The 19,389-nt window shown below is 35.3% G+C and overlaps 1 protein-coding gene across 2 annotated transcripts in view; it reads left to right on the top strand.

The window, feature by feature from the left end:
- The first annotated feature begins 4,722 nt into the window (after window positions 1-4,722).
- The window catches only part of LOC131044635 (protein DNA-DAMAGE INDUCIBLE 1), a 77,570-nt gene continuing 62,903 nt past the window's right edge, over window positions 4,723-19,389 (top strand). The window contains exons 1-4 of one of the 2 annotated variants that reach the window (XM_057977997.2): window positions 4,723-4,988; window positions 6,572-6,604; window positions 7,355-7,479; window positions 15,131-15,239. In XM_057977997.2, the coding sequence (XP_057833980.2) occupies window positions 4,923-4,988; window positions 6,572-6,604; window positions 7,355-7,479; window positions 15,131-15,239 (333 nt within the window). In that variant the 5' untranslated portion in view covers window positions 4,723-4,922. Of the gene's footprint in view, window positions 4,989-6,571; window positions 6,605-7,354; window positions 7,480-15,124; window positions 15,240-19,389 lie in introns of both variants that reach the window. The other variant, XM_057977996.2, reaches the window with a different exon arrangement.

The following is a 19,389-nucleotide window of genomic DNA, read 5'->3' as shown; positions in this document are numbered from 1 at the left end:
ATTTTCATAGTTAAATGTTTCAATATGTTTTTAGTGTCTCTCTTGGTATGCCTGCTTAGATTAGTCTTTGGTTGATTAACACCAACATTTCTCTTTGTTTCGTGTGCTTCTTATGTGTTATACGACCACAGGTTTTGTCTAACAATCTCCCATTTTGTAGAGCATCAGATAGTTCATGGATGATGCTTTCTTTTCTCTTTTATGTGATCATTTGTGTTCGTGAGATGGCATTTTTTTCAAGAATGATATTAGTTGTTAAGACATTTTGATATCGAGGTCTCTTCGGCTAGTTGACTTAAGGTCTTGTTTGTTTTTGGTTTTTAGCTTTTGTTGTGTGTCTTTTTGTATCCTTTGCCTTTGTTTTGTTTTTGTCTTGTTTTGTGTGCCCTTGCATATGTTTTGAGCAAGTTGGGGGCTTAGTTCCTCTAAATTAGTGATATCCTATACTCCTTGTGATTTTGCTCCACATTCCTCATCTTCTTCATCTCTCTTTCTTCTACTTTATTGTGAGTATTTGCGTAAGCTCATACTCCTGTTAAAGTGGGGGCTAAATGTAGCGTCCTAAAATTGCACCCCTTGCAATTTTGACCGTATTTGGGGTCCTTACCTTAGTGATCTCATCTCCATGCTTGATTAGGACCTATTTGTGCCTCCCCCATGCAACCAAGATTCATTTTTTCATCTTGCACCTTGCATAGCCCCTTTTTCCTAACCTAATTTTGGGTAGGACCATGGTGGCACCCTGGTCCTCCCTAATTGGGGCCCATTTTGGCCCCTAGGCCCTATCTTAAATTTGAGCGGGAAAATAATTCCTCATGTTGATCCATGTCAAAAAATTAGAATGTTTGATGACAGGCAAGTATATAAGGAGGTCTTCCCCTCTCATTTTGATATAGCAAGATAACATCATAACAAGCATAAGGAGCATATAGGCGAGCAAGGTGGAGAAGGCAAGGGGAATACATCAAGCATTCAAGCATTCTTCAAGGCTGCGTATTCTCCATTGGAGCAACATTACATCATTCATTTGATGTGTGTGTTAGGGTTTTGTCATGTTCATGCCATTTCAAACAACATACGTGATTACATTCAAGAAGCAAATCATCATTGTCAATCATTGCAGATCTAAGGTATACCTTTCCATTATTTACTTTAGTATTTGCAACATTTCATTCAAGGTTGATTCCTCAATCGGGTTTGACTTAGACAAACCCCTATTCCCAACACATTTCCCTTTCCTTTTGTGTGTAGAAAACATGTGTGTGGCTGTACTTTTGAAATAAGCTTCATACACAGAGACGTAAAAACCCTTTTCGATGATCGAAAATTTTGGAGGACCAAGAGGGGACATTTTGGTCCCTCCACTCGATCCCTGCTATTTTTGGCAATTTTCGTAGGGCAGTTCTGAATCGACTCATATTACTTAGATCCAGGTGCACGACGAAATCTCGAAGTTGTAGCTCACTGTTTCCGCATATTTTGTCTCTAATTTCAACATTCTACTTACAAAAGAGGAGAACTCAAATCAATCCAATCCACTTAGTATTCAATCCTTGCCTCATTTAGGATTGGATCTAGTGGATTCCCTTCCCTCTTTTGAATGTAAAGGTTTTCCAAGCGAAATTGATTTGGTGATTTCTCTCTCCTATGTTGCAAATTACCAAATCAAATTTTCCCCTTTACAGTTTCATACCATTATATTGTTGTCTCAATGTAAAACACCTCTCACATAAAAACAAATTAAAAGTAAATACTAACCATAAATCAACTACTATTTTTAAATAATTTAAATTAATTAACCACCACAATATTGTACCTTTTATATTTTTCTATTCTAACTACTATTTAAAAGAAAAACCTCTCTCTCTCTCTCTCTCTCTCTCTCTCTCTCTCTCTCTCTCTCTCTATATATATATATATATATATATATATATATATATATAGATACTTTAAAAGAAACATTTTTTAAAGAAAAACTTCGCAAAAAATATTATTGTTTTTTTTATATTTTTCCGTTCTTAAAAAAAATTACTATTTTAAAACTCATTAAACTATCTAAAAGTAATGCATAACACCTCTCAACAAAATAATAAATTAATAATAACAATTATAATTATGAAATAATACTTATTTTAAAATAATTTGCATTATTATTTTTATTCATAGAGGTGTTTTTGATATTTATTGATAAAAAGCAAGTACTCCAAGCACACCCTTGATCCAAGGGTTGCAATAGAAAAACAACACAAAATTGAGGTGTCAACATATCCTTCTACAATAGTTACATCAATCATTAAATTACTTGTTCTCATTATGCCCCTTCTTTGAGAGGCTTCCACTTTGCCTGCATATTCCCCTTTTCATCGCAAATCTAAGCAACATCTAGTACTTACCAAGAGGAGATTTATTCCTCTTGACCTTTGTCCATCCATGTTTAGTGTGAGAAGAGAACAAAGTGTTTTAGTCTACTTCTATAAGGGGATTCTTTCCCTCTAACAAGACTCTAGAAATTTGTTTTGTTGCACCCAAGGGGGATTCACTAGCTAGGCAATATTATATCACGTGCATTCATATTGGGGGGTTTAATATCTCAAAAAATGAGCTCAATATATTGCCTATCTGGTGAAAATAGGGATTTTTTAAATTCAGGCTATGAAAAAATATAATATTTGGTGATAGTAGGGGGGTTTTAATTCGAGCTATGTATTGGGAGGGGGTGACAAAATAGGAGTTTAGGGCAATATTTTTTGAAAAGAGGGGATTCTTTAGTATGTCATGAACACATGCGATATAACCTAGGTTCACTAAGTGAAGCCCCTGTGGTTGCACCACATTTGATAGCAACAACAACCCTTGTGCAAGCATTCACAAGAGGAGTTAGGGGACTAGCAGAATCAGATATGTTGTCAAACTTTCTAGAATGGGTGCCAATATGTGGAGATTTTGAAGATGTTGAAATCTTTGAAGGAAAAACCTTTGATAATGAATGCATATTGCACTCATCTTGTGTTAGGGTTTAGGCAGATCCAGAGCAAATACAAATTAACAATTATATGCAGATACAATCACAAAAGATGAAGAAAAATGAATAACACAGATAACATAAAGATTTAACGTGGTTCACCCAAGATGGGCTACATCCATATAACACAATCGTCCAATCTTTTCTTATTATCTAGTAAATTAGTACAACACCATTACATTGCTTTTTTACATTCCAGCTGCTTATAACAAGCAATTTTTAGGGCAACACTCAAAGTCGGTTTAGGGTTTTTTTCAATAAAAAATGATAATTTTTTTTTCCTCGAGGGACTGCACCCCCAAACCCCGACAAGGATACATAACGAGTGTACAGTACTTGCATGATTAGTCACCACTTGGAGATCTCTTGCGATATCCATGTCCACAAGGATGTGGGCAAATGTAGTGCGAGTGAAAATAGAGGTGTCTATGCCAATAGCCAAGAAATTGCCCAAAAAATTAGGTGCCAATAGTTTCGAAGCAATCGTCAAACCAAAATTGTAGTGGGAGGTTTGAGAGGCTAACCCAAATAGGTTTCACTAAAAAAGATCCGTAAGAGGGTTGAAATTTGTGTACCAAGGTTTAAAAAGGAGAAGATTTTGCCCCTAGCACGATCGTTCTTGGAGGATGGCATCTCGATCCTGTTTAGAACAAATAACCGCAATAAAAAAACTTGACACATAGAGGTATACTTCCACCTTACCTCTAAGTAGAGATTGCCATACCCCATTATCCATTTCTGCAAATCTGCAAGCTTTGGCCATAACTGATTGAACTAGCCAATCAAACCATTGGAGATGTATAATTGCCCTCCTTTGAAGACATCCCTTTTTAGATCCCCAAAGAAGATAAAAATGGAAATGTAGAGGCTCTATTGAGGGTTTTTTTGAGCAGATCCTAGAGGCCCTCGACATATCCGAGGCCATCTTACCCTTCGCAGGCCAAGTATCCTAGGCTAACAATTTACCCCCATTGCTCCCCACTCTGTGAGCAACAACATCATTGAATGAAAATCCCTATGAAGTTGTGGGAGCTGATGGGCATTGTTGAAGGGTTAGAAGAGGCATTCTTCCCACCAAAAATAACTCTTAGAGGTGAAGAAGAGACTTGCATAGGCACACAAGGGTCTAAGGGCTTCCAATAGAACTAGGGCACAATGCCATCAATGCATGATGTCCAAACACACATAGGCTTTTGCTTGAAACAATCTTTCCCTCGCTAAATCTTGAAGATCCTATAGAAAAAATGTTTGAAGCCATTGAGGGGCGAGCAAAGATTGTGCCAAAGGCTTGCGAAGGTAGAGAAACATTTGACAATGTAGAAGATTTCAAGCAAAAATAACTAATAGAAATAACAAATAATTTACGTTAATCATCACTATTTATTTAAAAGAAACTTGTCATCTTTTTATATTTTTCTATTCTTAAAAAAAAATTATAATTCTTTCTTTTTATATATTTCTATAAAAAATATTTTTTTGTTCTTTAAAAAAATTACTATTTAAAACCAATTAATATCTCTTTAAAAAAACCCCGAATTACTTTTTATATATTTCTATAAAAAAATATTTTAGTTTTTTTTTATATAATTTTTTTTTGTCCTTTAAAAAAATTACTATTTAAAGCTAATTAATCTCTCTTAAAAAACAACCACGAATGAGATCTATAAAAACAAGCATCTAAAGTTAAAAGAGATTAAATTGAATTCTTCCCAATCACCGGTAAGAAACCGTTGATACTTTTTAAGAAAATTTGCCCGTAGACTCCTTTTCACCACTGGGTTGCCTTGCAAATGAAGATATAGGTCCACTGTATATACCCATTGAAAATATACATATCAGTTCATTCAATTTCTTCATTCTCTTTTTGGAAATAGGTCCCGCGAGGCAGTCGTAGCACACGATGAAGATCACTGTTATGACAGCAGACGAACGGATCATTTCATTGGATGTCGATCCTCAAGAAATTGTAAGCTCTGATTTTCATTCTGTGTCATTTCATAACTATGGGCTTTTTATTTTGTTTGGTTTGTATATAGGATGTAGAGTAAATCCACGGACTGCGTTCGCTTTCCCTCTTTTTTCGGAAGTTTGCTGATATGTGGAATTGGTGTTCAGTTATTTTTATTTTTAAGTTAAAAAAACAGTTCCGGTGTTGCCAGTTTCTTAATTCAAAGTTGTGATTTCCTATTTATAGTTACAGGTATTTCGTGACAAATAGGATATACACAATGCGTGTATTGTTTTTTGTGTAGGATTTCCGATTTGTGGAAGTAGTTTTCAATTCAATGGGCAGTAGTACTTTCGGTGCATATGGCTCATCGATAACATACACATATTCTTCATTATTTTTGGGGGTTGCCAATATGCGGAATTAGTGCTCAGCTTAATCAGATTGTTTATTCTCCAAACAAAAAAAATTGTGTTACAATTTTATTTTCTTGTAGTGCATGAGAATGTCTGTGACAGAGGATATGCATATCTCTCTTAGCTCTCTTTTATTCTGATGATGGATCACGGAATGTGATCTGAAATATTGATAATGCAAATTTCACAGTCTAATCTAAAAAAACAACATTATGAAATATTTATATTCTTCCTCTTTTTGCTGGTTCTTGAGAAACTGTTGAATGAGTATTCATCTCTACTGAGTACTTTTAATATGGATTGGACAAATTTAATGTGTATTATCTTTCTTCCTTTTTCTTTCCTTTTCCTATTTCTAGATAACTATTCTAATTTGCAGAATTAGCACTCAATTTAGTTAGTACTGCAAGTTTATAATATTTTTATCTAAAAATTTATACTATTTATTTATTTTTGTGTGATGTATTCATTGAAAAGAGGATATTCACAATGTTAATGTTGTTCTTCCTTTATTGGAGGTTTTCTAATTTGAGGAATTAATATTGAGCTCAATTTGTCAGACATCATAGATGACATGTGTATTCTTCATTCTTTTTTGAGGTTTACCAATTTATGTGAGCTAGGTGGTGCAAGTGTGTAGAAATTCGACGTTGAATTTGTTTTGGTGTACATATAAAATATTGGGTACTTCATGTTTATTTGGATGTGATTTTGTCTGGATATGTAGCAAGGTGATACAATGCTAGTTTTTGGAAATTGTGACTTCGGTATTGTTTTAGATATGTAAAAAACGATTCCTAGACTGCCATGGTTTGACAGCCTAGGTGCTGAAGTTTTTGCATCCATTAAGATTTTTTTTGATTAATATTCTGTGCTGCCATGGTGTAACAGCTGTAGAAGCGTCATATTTTGCATCCATTGGAAACATTTTGGTTGCCCGACGTGCCTTGTTTTAAAAATTAAAAGCATAGGATAACCAATTTATACTAATTGTATAGTCACTATGCATGTTATTGGATATATACCTCTGCTTTAACTAACGTTGCAACTTTCAAGGATGGCATGCAATTTTTGAGCTTTATGTTGTATGCTTTATTTGTTTTAATGTTTAGGTTCGGACTTATTAAATTAATAATCTACAATCGATTTAAATCTTCCTCATTATTACAATGTGACTATGAGCAGGTTGAAAATGTGAAGGCTCTTCTTGAGGTTGAGGTAAGTTGTTTTTGATGTCCAAACTCTAGACAATTGATTTGAATTTTTGTTAATTAGTTTCATTGTAATGGTAGGCAATAAGTTTTAATTGTACTCGTGCATCCTAATGATTCCAAAGCAGTTATTGTTGGTTTTTATGGATAAAAGCTAACATTCATGTTCCAGTTGTTTACTCTGTTTTAACTTTTTTTTCCAAATTTAAACAGAAATTATATTTTCCTAAATGTGTATGCAAATTTAAAATGATTCTTACACAAGTCTCCAGATTTTTCAATATTACCATTGCATGAGAAAACCTTTGGACTGTTTGTGAAGTTTTAATTTATTATTAGGTTTTGCATTGAATGTCACATTTTTTCACAGTATCCTTTGTCTAAGGGTCAGGGGAGTCCTTGAAAACGTCCCTGACTATTCCTAAGACACAAGAAACACAGAGAGGACGGCTCAAGGTCACCGTTCCTTGCTTGGGGACATCTGAAAGTGAAAAAATAATCAAATCTTCATGAGCAGTCCAAGTAACAAATGCAGAAATAGTGCTATTTTTACCAAGCTCCCAAGAGAATGAAACACCTTTAAGTTGATAGAAGATGTGAGGACATAGATGGTCCTGGAACTTTAGGTTTAGGATTATGTAACTCAATATCACATCTTCAGATAGCTAAGTTAAGAAAATTTGCAAATTTTGATTAGCATGCATTCTCTTTGGTATACTGGATTCACAAGGACTAATTAGACATCCAAATCGTTCAGACGCAAGTTCCACTGCAGCAGCAACAATTGCTTTACCATGGGAGGGAGGCTAGAAATAATGAGCGTTTGAGTTCACTTGGAGTTGTAGAAGGTGACTTAATTATGATGACTTCTACAGATATAAGGTACATCTTTTTTCTTTCTAAAATCTGTAGACATCTTTAAGGTGATTCTCTTGAATGCATTTGTGATGATGCTATCTGAAATCCAAGCAAGTAAATTTGAAAATGTTTTTTTCTTGGCCACAATTTGGAGTGTAGAAATTGAATTGTTATAGACCAGGAAATTGAATTATGTAGGGATGTATATTTGTATAAGGAAGACCTATGCTGCTATATGTGATATATGTATTAATGATGAATTGGATGTTAATTAAAATTAGGCATGATGAGGTATTAGTAACCCTAATCAGATGATGTTATCCTATCGTGGGATAGGATTTGAAAGGGAGGCAGTCTCATCATATAGATGTAATCCAAGCATTTACAGTACGGACTTGGATTATACAAGGAGGTCTTTCTAAATAATAGCTGCTAATTATAGTTAGAAGGATTGCAAAAGTGGATCACAAGATGGGATGCATTTTGCCCTTGCTTCTTGGTTATGAATGATCAAGGTACAAGGTTATTGCAAATAAATGGAGTGAAGAACACATTCCTTAATTTTTCAGAAATGATATTTTCTAGTTTGATTTAATTTGGTTCTTGTGCTTCTCCTTTAAAATTATCGTAATGAATACAACATAGTAAGGGTACCATTTTTAACTTAAAGTAAGTATGATTTGTCCTTATCTTCCTGTATGCATTTGTTTTTTGGGTCGAATCATTACAAATAAGTTTTGAATTCTTAATATGTGTACAGTGTCTATCTGGATCCAGGTTTCCATGCTATTATTTCTTATCTTTAATGTGCAATGCTGTTAACTTTTCATTCTTTGCTGTAATAATGCCTATTAGATTTTGTTGTCTGAGTTTTCTGTAATTTTGTGGTTTCTGTTGTCACTTTATGTTTTATTTTTCTTTCCAATATCAATTTTGAATCACATTTGTTTGCTAGTTATTTTCCTTTTTATTTTTTAATACATTGTTTGAGCAGTGTTAGAATTCTCCATTTTGTTGGCTGATAGTATTCCTGATGCTGTTGTTTGACAGTCATTGGAAACGATAAGTTTCAATATATATGGTTTTAGTCAATAAAGACTTTGTTAGAAAGTTAGGAGAACAGGGTTTAAGACATTATAGCTATTAAAGATTTATCCATTTCAAGTTTTGAGCACTAAATTTAATATGATAAAGCGGAGATTGTATATTACGTGATGTCAGACTCTCTAGCTATTATTTTGAGACGTTACATTATTGATTCCTTTGATGTAACAAGTATTAGGTCAACTTGTAATATTACTTGTAACATATGTGGAGTACATCTTGTGTTAAAAGTAGTTGTCAATGGGACCTTATTTTAAATAGTGTAAGTTCTTGCAATTGTGTTTAGCTTATCATCTGCATATAGATGGAATACATTAACAACAACAATCATTATTTATGCACCCCCCGAGTCTTATAGATTTTTGAACATAAGCTTGCAGTGTAGCAGCACCACAAGATTTCTTAGAACATTTCTAACAGATTATTATTATGTTACTATAACAAAATATAAAATTACTAAACTGTAGGTTGTCATATTATTAATAATCAAGAAAGGTGGCAGTTCAATGGTAGAATTGGCAAATAATAAAAACACATAACTCTGACTCTAGTCAGACTCAGATCATGTTTTGAATTATCAACTATGTAATGTTTTGCTGAATTTTAAATTTTAATGCTGATAATGTGAAGAATACTAGTTTTATGGTTAAGATTCATATTGTTTTACATATGTTTTATGTACGGATGTGTCTAAGATGAATTGAACCTGTGGTCATAGAAAAATCGGTGATTCCTTGTCAACAAAAATTCCTTTCTAGGCAATGTAACCCTGGAATGATCCTGGAGTTCTGGATCAGTGATAAATAGTATGAATTACTCCAACTATGAAAGCTTTTTTACTTTAACCTGGGAGTAGGAAATCGAGACATAGTTTATATATGAAAGTGACAAGACGTTTTATGCCCAATCTATTTTAGAATTACAATTTCTTTTGCAGCGTGCAATTGAGGGGATGTTTATACCCATTCCTTCCAAATTAGTGAGAGGAGTCTGGATCTTGCCTCATTTCCATGAACAAGAATTACAATTTCTTTTGCAGCGTGCAATTGAGAGGATGTTTATACCCATTCCTTCCAAATTAGTGAGAGGAGTCTGGATCTTGCCTCATTTCCATGAACAATAATAGTATTATAAATTTTTCCATTAAACTTATTGACTTATTGAAATAACAAGATCTGCCCTTATGCCTACGATTTGGAGGGCAGTGGTGTCGAAGTTGAACAGAATTTGTTGGATAAGCAGAATTTAGTGTGGCCTATTAATTGGATTCTGTTGATATGTGTAATGTGACATAATCATCTAAATTTCATTGGATATGGTTGTATTCAAGTTTCTTTTTGATGCCTTGTGTCTTATCGAAATTGAATTTTATATTCAAGACAGGAATAGATAACTTGTGGAATGTCCCCTACTAGGGTCTGCCTGTTTCCCAATAATTAAACATACATCATTATATTTCTTATGCCTTAAATCAGATTATTAAAACTAGAGAACAATTGGTATTCATAATACAATTGATAATTACTATATCTAAGCCCCAACCCTTCATCTTTCCTAATCATCAATTCTAACGGAGGATGGGGAATGACTATGTTAGGGCGCTAGAAAACCATTCTCCACAAGTAGGCCAAGGGTTTTAGGAACACTTATCCATACCACTTCGTGGGGCTCACCTACCTTGTGAGATATTAATACCGCCTTTCACTAACAAATCCAACTAATCCTCATGAGGGGCTATAGAGAATGATAAAGGATTAGGTTATTAGTATACTATTTTTTCATGTATTATGAATGTATATGTATATATACGAAATTAAGCATAGCTATCATATAAATCTTACTTCCCTGTTATAACAAATGTAAATCTTGTGGACATTGTTATGTATGTATGGATACAGCATACCAATCTGCTGTTACAAATAATGATTGTAAATAATCGAATCTCCTGTAACGGATGATCCTTGTTATCAGACTAAGTCTCTAGTTGATATTTGATATCAATCTGGTCTTCTTCAATTATACCCTCCTTGAATGCTGACGTGTTCCTCTTTATACCCCTCCATCGGATTTGTAAGGTGGTGACTCTTATTCAAGGTGTGACAGTTTGAAATAGAGTGTGTCATTTGTAGCAAATCGTACCCCTTCAGGAACTCACCGTTTCCCTTAACTCATGATTATTAAATCTAACTAATCCCCCATCGTTTTAGGGAAGATTGCTGTTAGGAGAGAAGGCTGTGATTTATTAGGGAATTATTATTTGCTGTGTGCACAGTAGTAATCACAGTCTGCTGTAATCAAGGAGGTTAGGGTTAAGAAATTGTGAAGTCTCACGACATATTAGGTTTCACTGATAATGTGCATCAGATCAGGCCATGACGGTGAGACTGTTTCTTATTAGGTTTCACTGATAATGTGCGTCAGATCGGGGGCATGACCATCCGTCCTTCCTGAATTTGCTTGTGCTCAAGGAACTCGTACTAATATGCTTTTGGGTTATAATGATTTCAATCAATCATGGTTAGTAACTTAGTATACTTGCCTCAATCCAACTGGTATTGTAGTTCTTTAGAATCATAAGGTTGATCACATCATCTAAGGTATGAGGGCCATTTATTGTTTAATGTTCTTAACAACAAACTCAGATTTGGTAATGGGCAAGGAACATGATTTAAGACAAGTTTTCTCTCATCCTTAGAGAGACAAAGACATTTAGCATCAGTCTAAAAATCAACATCATTTTGACGTCCTTTACAGCTGCAAAGAATATTCCTGGGATTCAATGTAGGGTATTTTAACATTAAGTGTTTTGGAATAACTATGACTCATAATCTTACCCTTCAATTATGTCACTTGACTCCTACGTATGTTCGAGGAATTGTGAGTATTGATCCTTTCAATGGGATTAGAATGCTCCACGAACCTCATGAGATTCTGTTTAACTTTAATCTTCCTTTCAAAGAAATGCAAAAGAGGAGAATTTAAATGGTAACATCAATTGCCTACTCCATTGTTATCCCCAAGTTGAACTTTATGAGTTGAAAATAGTTTGGAGCATGAAACCAAGAATCTACATGTCCTATGGCTGTGAACAGGATGTTCATTTTCGTGTGCGAATTTGATATGAAATTCTGAATTCATATGCCTGGTCGTCAATAAATTGATAAGTGTATATATGTGTGCTGCAAATGATTGATTCAATTTTTGTTTGTTTGGTAATTGGTTTTATGATTTTGGTCAAGAGTTTATTGTGAATGGTTCAATACATTTAATTTCATATTTTATGGGCAAACTTATCATACTCGTCAATTCTTACACGAGCATCTGTATTCTCACACATTCTTTCTTCCCATCCCCTGGTATGCAGCTTATAGATTTTTATGGCATTGTTGTGTTCAACAATCCCTATTTGTTTTTACTAGTGCATTTTTAATTTATTTGCGAACAGAAGTGTCTTAAAACATGCATCCCTGTCTAATTTGAATGTAAGGATATGGTTCTTGAAACCTGTGTTACCCGGGGACGCGTCCCCGGTATTTTTTTCAGCCGTCCCCGTCCCGGGGACAAGGGACTGCTAGGGGACGTCCCCATAAATTCTGCATATAGACAATGAATTCTATAAGCAATTTGACATTGACTCTCAATTTAACACAAATTTGCCATAAGAACTCTACTAGTTCTTATATGTTAAGGTTCTATAATGGATATGTGCATGTTTTGTCCATGTTTTCATATGAATATTTTAAATTTCCCTATTTATTTTAATTTTCCCTACCTTAATATAACCGTCCCCTAGCCGTCCCTAAAATTGGCAAAAAAAATCGCCGTCCTGGAAATGCGTACCCCCGTCCCCTGCCGTCCCCTGCCGTCCCCGTCCCGGAAACTTGGGGTAACATAGCAGTTGAAACATTTGTAAGTACTCATAGAATAGATTTATTTGGAGACACATCAAACATGTATTCATTAAGAAGGCACAAACACTCATGAAGTCACCATGCTGAAAACACATGGACACGAATGAAGTATTCACTTGAATACACGTAAGGCATGAATCATACAAATCAATACACGTAGAGCATTATTTCACTTAAAGCATGAAGTATACAAATGAATTCGCCTAAGTCAGGTAGCATGCACGTGAATATACGTAACGCATAAAGTATGAAATATACACATGAATTCACTTAAGAAGCATACACGTAACACATGAAGTATGAAATATCCACATGAATTCACTTAAATGAAGAAGCATACACATGAATATATGTAACACAAAGTATGAAATATACACGTGAGTTCACTTAAGTCAAGAAGCGTACATGTGAATACACAATGTATAAGCATGAGGTATACACATAAATTCACTTAATTAAGTCAGTCAGGAAGTATACATGTGAAACTGAATACACTTAATGTATAAGCATGAAGTATTATACACGTTGAACTGAATACACTTAACGCATAAGCATGAAGTATTATACACAGATTCACTTAAGTCAGGAAGCATACATGTGAATATGCATAACGCATAAGCATGAAGTTTACACATAAATTCACTTAAGTCAGGAAGCATACATGTGAATGCATGTAATGCACAAAGCATGAAGTATACGCAATGAATTTACTTAAGTCATGATGAAGTATATACGTGAATACATGTAGCGCATGAAGCATACATATAACTTTACTCAAGTCATGAGGCATACACATGAATACACACAGCACATAAAGCATGAAGCATACACATAAATTCACCCAAGTCAGAAGCATATATGTGAATACACACAGCTCATAGAGCATGAAGCATACATATGAATATACTTAAGGCATGAAGCATACATGTGAAGACATGGAGCAATACGCAAGGCATAAAACATAAATACATGAAAGCCTGAAGCATAAATACACATCGGACCTGAAGCCATATAAATACACGCCAAGCATGAAGCATACATTTGAAAGGCATACACATATAGGAGTATAATGTTGGCCCATTTGATTTCACTCCCCTTAAAGAGTAGTTAACCCTAATTGTATGGCAGTTAAGTAGGTTTGTCTTGCAGGTTGGCAGGAATGGTGCTTTGATACCAATTGTAATGCCCCCCCTAGGGTCTGCCTGTTTCCCAATAATTAAACATACATCATTATACTTATTATACCTTAAGTCAGATTATTAAAATTAGAAGACAATTATTATTTCGTAATACAAATGATAATTACTATATTTAAGCCCCAATCCTTCTTTTTTAATCATCAACCCTAACAGAGGATGGGGAATAACTATGTTAGGGTGCTAGAAAACGTTTCTTCACAAGTATGCCCAAGGATTTCAGGAACTCCCGTCCATACCATGGCTTGATCTCCCTAAGGGTTTTAGGAACACCTGTCCATACCACCTCTTGAGGCTCACCTACCTTGTGAGATATTAATACCGCCTTTCCCAAACAAATCCAACTAATCCTCATGAGGGGCAATAGGGAATTATTAAGGATTAAGTCATTAATATACTAATTTCTCATGTGTTATGAATGTATATGTAATATGTATACATATGAAATTAAGCATAGCTATCATATAAATCTTACTTCCCTATTGGAACATTATTCTAACTTGTAACATTATTCTTACTTCCCTATTGTAAGTTAGAATTCAAGTAGGACATTATTGAAAATGAGCATATAGTTCAGAAGGTAAGATACAGCATACCAGTCTGCTGTTACAAATAATGATTGTAAATAATCCAATCTGCTGTAACGGATGGTCCTTGTTGTTATCGGACTAAATCTCCCGTTGATAATTAATATTAATCTGATCTTCTTTGATTATGCCCTCCTTGAATGCTGGCATGTTCCTCTTTATACCCCTCCATTGGATTTGTAAGGTGGTGACTCTTATTCAAGGTGTGACCTTTTGAAATGGAGTGTGTCTATTGTAGCAAATTGCATCTCTTCAGGAACTCACCATTTCCCTCAACTCATGATTATTAAATCTAATTAATCCCCCATCTTTTTTGGGAATATCGCTGTTAGGAGAGGAGAAGGCGAATTATTAGGAGGCAATTATTATTTGCTGTGTGCACAGTAGTAATCACGATCTGCTGTAATCAAGGTTAGGGTTAAGAAATTGTGAAGTCTCACTGTCATGAGACAATTTCTTATTAGGTTTCGCTGATAATGTGCATCAGATCAGGCCATTTTGGTGAGACTTTTTTTTATTAAGCAGATCGGGGTCATGACAACTTGGGACTAAACCCAGACAGAATAAGCAAAATTTATTGTGGCCTATTTATTGGATCCTTTTTTATGTGTAATGTGACATAACCATGTAAATTTTATTGGATATGGGTGTATTCGTTTCTTCTTGATGCCTTGTGTCTTATCAAAATTGAATTTTATATTCTGGAGAGGAACAGATAACTTGAGACTAAACTCAGACGGGATAAGCAAAACTCAGTGTGGCCTATTTATTGGATTCTGTTTTATGTGTAATGTGACATAATCATGTAAATTTAATTAGATATGGGTGTTTTCTTCTTGATGCCTTGTGTCTTATCGAAATTGAATTTTATATTCAGGACAGGAACAGATAACTTGGGACTAAATCCAGACGGCTCAGCTGTGAATCCTAGAGCCCTGCAGCAGCACATTCGAAATGATTCTCATCTCTTGAGTCAGTTGCGTCAGGTAAAATATAAGATTATGTTATGTAATTTCTGCACATCAATTATTCTTGAAGCAACTTCATGGGTGAGTTTTCCAATTCATTGTAAAGTTTGGTGTGTATTTGGCCTGTCTTCAATGCTTCTTTGATTGAATATGCCAAAGTGTGGACACTTACATACATGAATTTATCTTCTTGTCCATTTTTGCAAATTTCATATTGGCGATTGCAGAATATCTTTTTTTCCCTTGTACTATATTTTTAGTGTAATTCAATATATACTGATTAGGATCAGATGTTTCAATCTATGCCTGTTTTTCTTGGTGCAAGTGTGACATTGTTATATCCATTGGCAAACTAGTGCTTGAGTACAAGTCTGGCATTGTTAAATTCATTCTCAAGCTAGTGCTTGCAAATATTACCTTATTCTAACTTGTAATACTTTTTGCAATTTTTTTCCAGCTCTATAAAAATTTAAGAGCAGTTAATCGCCAAGAACCAAACAAATAGAATCTTGAAAGTACCAATTCTGGTCAACAAATTAAATAGCTTCCACTCAATAAAAACAATTCATAAAATTCAAGTTCTATAAAAAAATACTAAACATTCATTATAAGCAAGCACACACTCATAGGTGTTTAATCTATTTTCCTTTTCCTTAATGGGTTAAAACAATCTGTAGCTTCTTTTAGGCTACATAACAATTCCTTTGGTTAAGTTGCCACGATCAATGTACTAACCTATTCCACAAGATTCTAAAACGTTGAATCATAAGTAAACTTATGTAACAAAACCATAAATTATTAACTCAGGACATGCAGGTTATGTGTAAAGTGATATATATAAAAGAAATGTTTTATTACAAATTACAAATTTAGAAAACGTTTTCTATATAAAATATGATAAAAATGATGAATTATAATAAATCTTTTAAATTAATAATTTATAAAATAAAATAAAATAATTTTATTATTTAATTATGATTAAAGAATATAAAGATAGAAGATAAATGCCACTTTAAAAGAACAGTCACTTCCAACACAAATTCTTAACTGTTCAAAAATTAAAGTAAGGTGAAAGTATAAAGAAATTAATTGATAGAAGCTGATGTAAACTTACAGGAGCACTGGATACTTCTTCAAATAAAGTTTGAGTATTAGAGCAAATGCTAATGGCTCAGCAACTAGGGAGAGCTTTTATAAATTCTCACCAAATAAGCAATCAATGATCCAAAGCTAGCATCAGATACACCAACTTCAAACAAAGTCAACTATTAAAGAAGTCATTAATCACTCAGCAATTGGGGAGAGCATTCTATATGATAAGTTGTCTATTATTGAAAGCTACGGACTGTTTAAATTTTATCTTTCCCAATATGTCACATGCCTAAACCAAAAAATGTTGAACAAAATCATGGCGGTGCTATAAGTTGTCAATGATTGAAAGCTGTGGACTGTTTAAATTTTATCTTTCCCAATATGTCACTCGCCTAAAGCAAAAAATGTTGAACAAAATCATAGGGGTGCTGTGGGTAGATTTAAACCATTTACACCAATATGACTATAACTGATGACAGAGACGGCGATCCTGTTAGAATTAAATATCTTCCTCAACTTTATGAATGATAAAAATTTACAGGGATCTGATTGCAAATAAAAATGTTGAGTTTAAAGAAAAAGCAAAGTCACTTCTTCTAAATAATTTTCAAAGTTCAAAGATCTTTGAAGATTACAGCAGATCATATTCCTGGTTGTTAAATGCATGACTTACCTGTGACTCTTTTTACCGAGGGAAGGCAATAATGCCATTATCAATAGTAAAACTTGGACATTTACAGTCATCTTGCCTATAAATATGTGGGTGCGTTTGAGGCTTTTGTGAAAGCCAAACAGATTTTCTACAACTCTTCCTTTCCCAATCTTTCCAGAGGAACAATGTCTCTTCTTTTGCTTTTCTGATGATTGTCCCTTAAGTTCTATGTGATAATAGATCGTCTATTTGCAACAATCCTTCAACATAAGCAGAGGGGAGTACGTATTCCACAGACTCAAATCAAGTTCTCCATGATCGGCCTTTCATGCACCCAAAAGTCTGGGGTTTAACACCTCTTTCCATGGCCAATATCCTGATGAAGTCTATGTCCTACTCCAGTGTATGAGGAATATATCACCAGTGAAATGCTTAAATTATTCAATGCAGGCAATTAACAGTAGTCAATAATTCTGTCCAAAGAACATGGGCATGTGAGTGTGGATGGATGATGGCTTCTTGCTCTATGACAACTTTAGTTTCACTTTGACACTTGATACCATTCTTTCTGTTCTGTCAAGCACAGACAATGTGACAGGCAATATGGAGCATTTGAAGATCACGACCTCTAGTTTTCTTTCCTTTTTGTCTGATACAGCTTACACCCCTACAAATAAGTTCATTGCTGCTAGAAAATGCTGGTTGTGAATTAAAATTTGTATTCAGGCGGGTGGTGAGGAATGTTTCAGCAATGTTGCATTTATTTAAATAACTCGTCAACTCATAAAGAAAATGGCAACACTAATGGTTAGTCGCAGTCATTATAGAGTGGGATAACCTTACATTTTCCCTTCCTTTTTCTTTGCATAACCACCATGGACAATGAAATGGACATCAATTTTATTCACGAGGAGTTTTTGTTTACATGGAATCTTTCCACCGTGCTGTGGCTGTAAGAATGTTTCTCGGCATAAATACTATGTTCCACGGGGATGCGCCCCCCCCCTTTTTGGCCGCAACCCCCCCTAAGAAACGTCTCGGGGACGGGGATGCGACGTCCCCCGCCATCCCACCACTGCCATCCAAGCGCCGCCGGGATGCCGAGACGTCTGCGGCACGCGTCTCCCAGGGAGACGTGGAGATGTGGAGACGTCTCCCAAGAGACATCTGGGCGTCTCCCTATCTCTCGAGAGACGTGCAGACGTGGAGATGTGGAGACGTCTCCCAAGAGACATCTGGGCGTCTCCCTATCTCTCGAGAGACGTGCAGACGTCTCTCGAGGGACAGGGGGACGGGAATGCGCAAGGGGCGCTGCCCCTTGACCCCAACTTGGGGGCGCTGCCCCCAAACCCCCGTTGAAAAATATAGGGGGAAACCGTGCCGATAGAAGTAGGGAAAATTTAACCACCGAGTCTGATTAGGCTCCATATAACAAGTACAACACAATCAGACGTCTCTCAAGGGACGGGGGGACAGGAATGCGCAAGGGGCGCTGCCCCTTGACCCCAACTTGGGGGCGCTGCCCCCAAACCCCCGTTGAAAAATATAGGAGGAAACCGTGCCGATAGAAGTAGGGAAAATTTAACCGCCGAGTCTGATTAGGCTCCATATAACAAGCACAACACAATTAGCATTGAAGAAATCTTGGTATTTAGATTTAGTATTTCAAATTTCCTATAGTCTCATTTGAAATGTAATTCTTATACTCTAATACTGTCATACATCTTTTCAAAACTATTTTTTCAAGTACCATATGTATACGTATAACTATATCAGCACCACCACCCCGCCACCCCCCCGCCGTCCCCAAACTTAGGCCCTTGGTCCCCCTGTCCCGTCCCTGCGTCCCCCCGTCCCCAAAGCCGGTGGAACACTGATTAATGGCATGCCAGGGAACTCAGAAGTTTGATTTCTTTCCATGTGGTTTTTGTTATTTTTCTTTCATGAAAATCCCTGTGGTATTCTTAGTATTTAGCGATATTAGTAGATTTGGTCTAGGTTTGAATTAGAGACCAAGAATACGGGAGTGTCCAATGGATAGGAGGCAATGGTCCGGCTCTCTCCAGTGACATACAGATGTCAAAACAGTGTTCATAATAGTTATCCAGAGACAATTTATTGAGAATTTTGTAGAGCATGTAAGAAGATAGTGACACAGCTTATCGTGCTAAGTTAGTGAGTGGCTATTTCAGATGACCACATCAGTTCCAAAATTCTAATATCCTTTGCAGAAAATGGAACCAAGACTTTGGCCTTTGAAGGTAAAACACTGATAAGATGTCATATTTTTCCCGCTTCAGAATACAAGAATATAGGGAATACAGAAGTGCCTCAGAATTAACTTCTCTAAAAATGGTCAAGTTATGAGGAATCCTGCTGACGTAGATCTAAAAAAGTTAATTTCCCATAGAGTTCATCTGGAAT

Source organism: Cryptomeria japonica, chromosome 1 (assembly GCF_030272615.1).
Source record: "Cryptomeria japonica chromosome 1, Sugi_1.0, whole genome shotgun sequence".
Classification (NCBI taxonomy): Eukaryota; Viridiplantae; Streptophyta; class Pinopsida; order Cupressales; family Cupressaceae; genus Cryptomeria; species Cryptomeria japonica.
The sequence above is the reverse complement of the archived record's forward strand: the minus strand, read 5'-3'. Positions and strand labels throughout refer to the sequence as shown.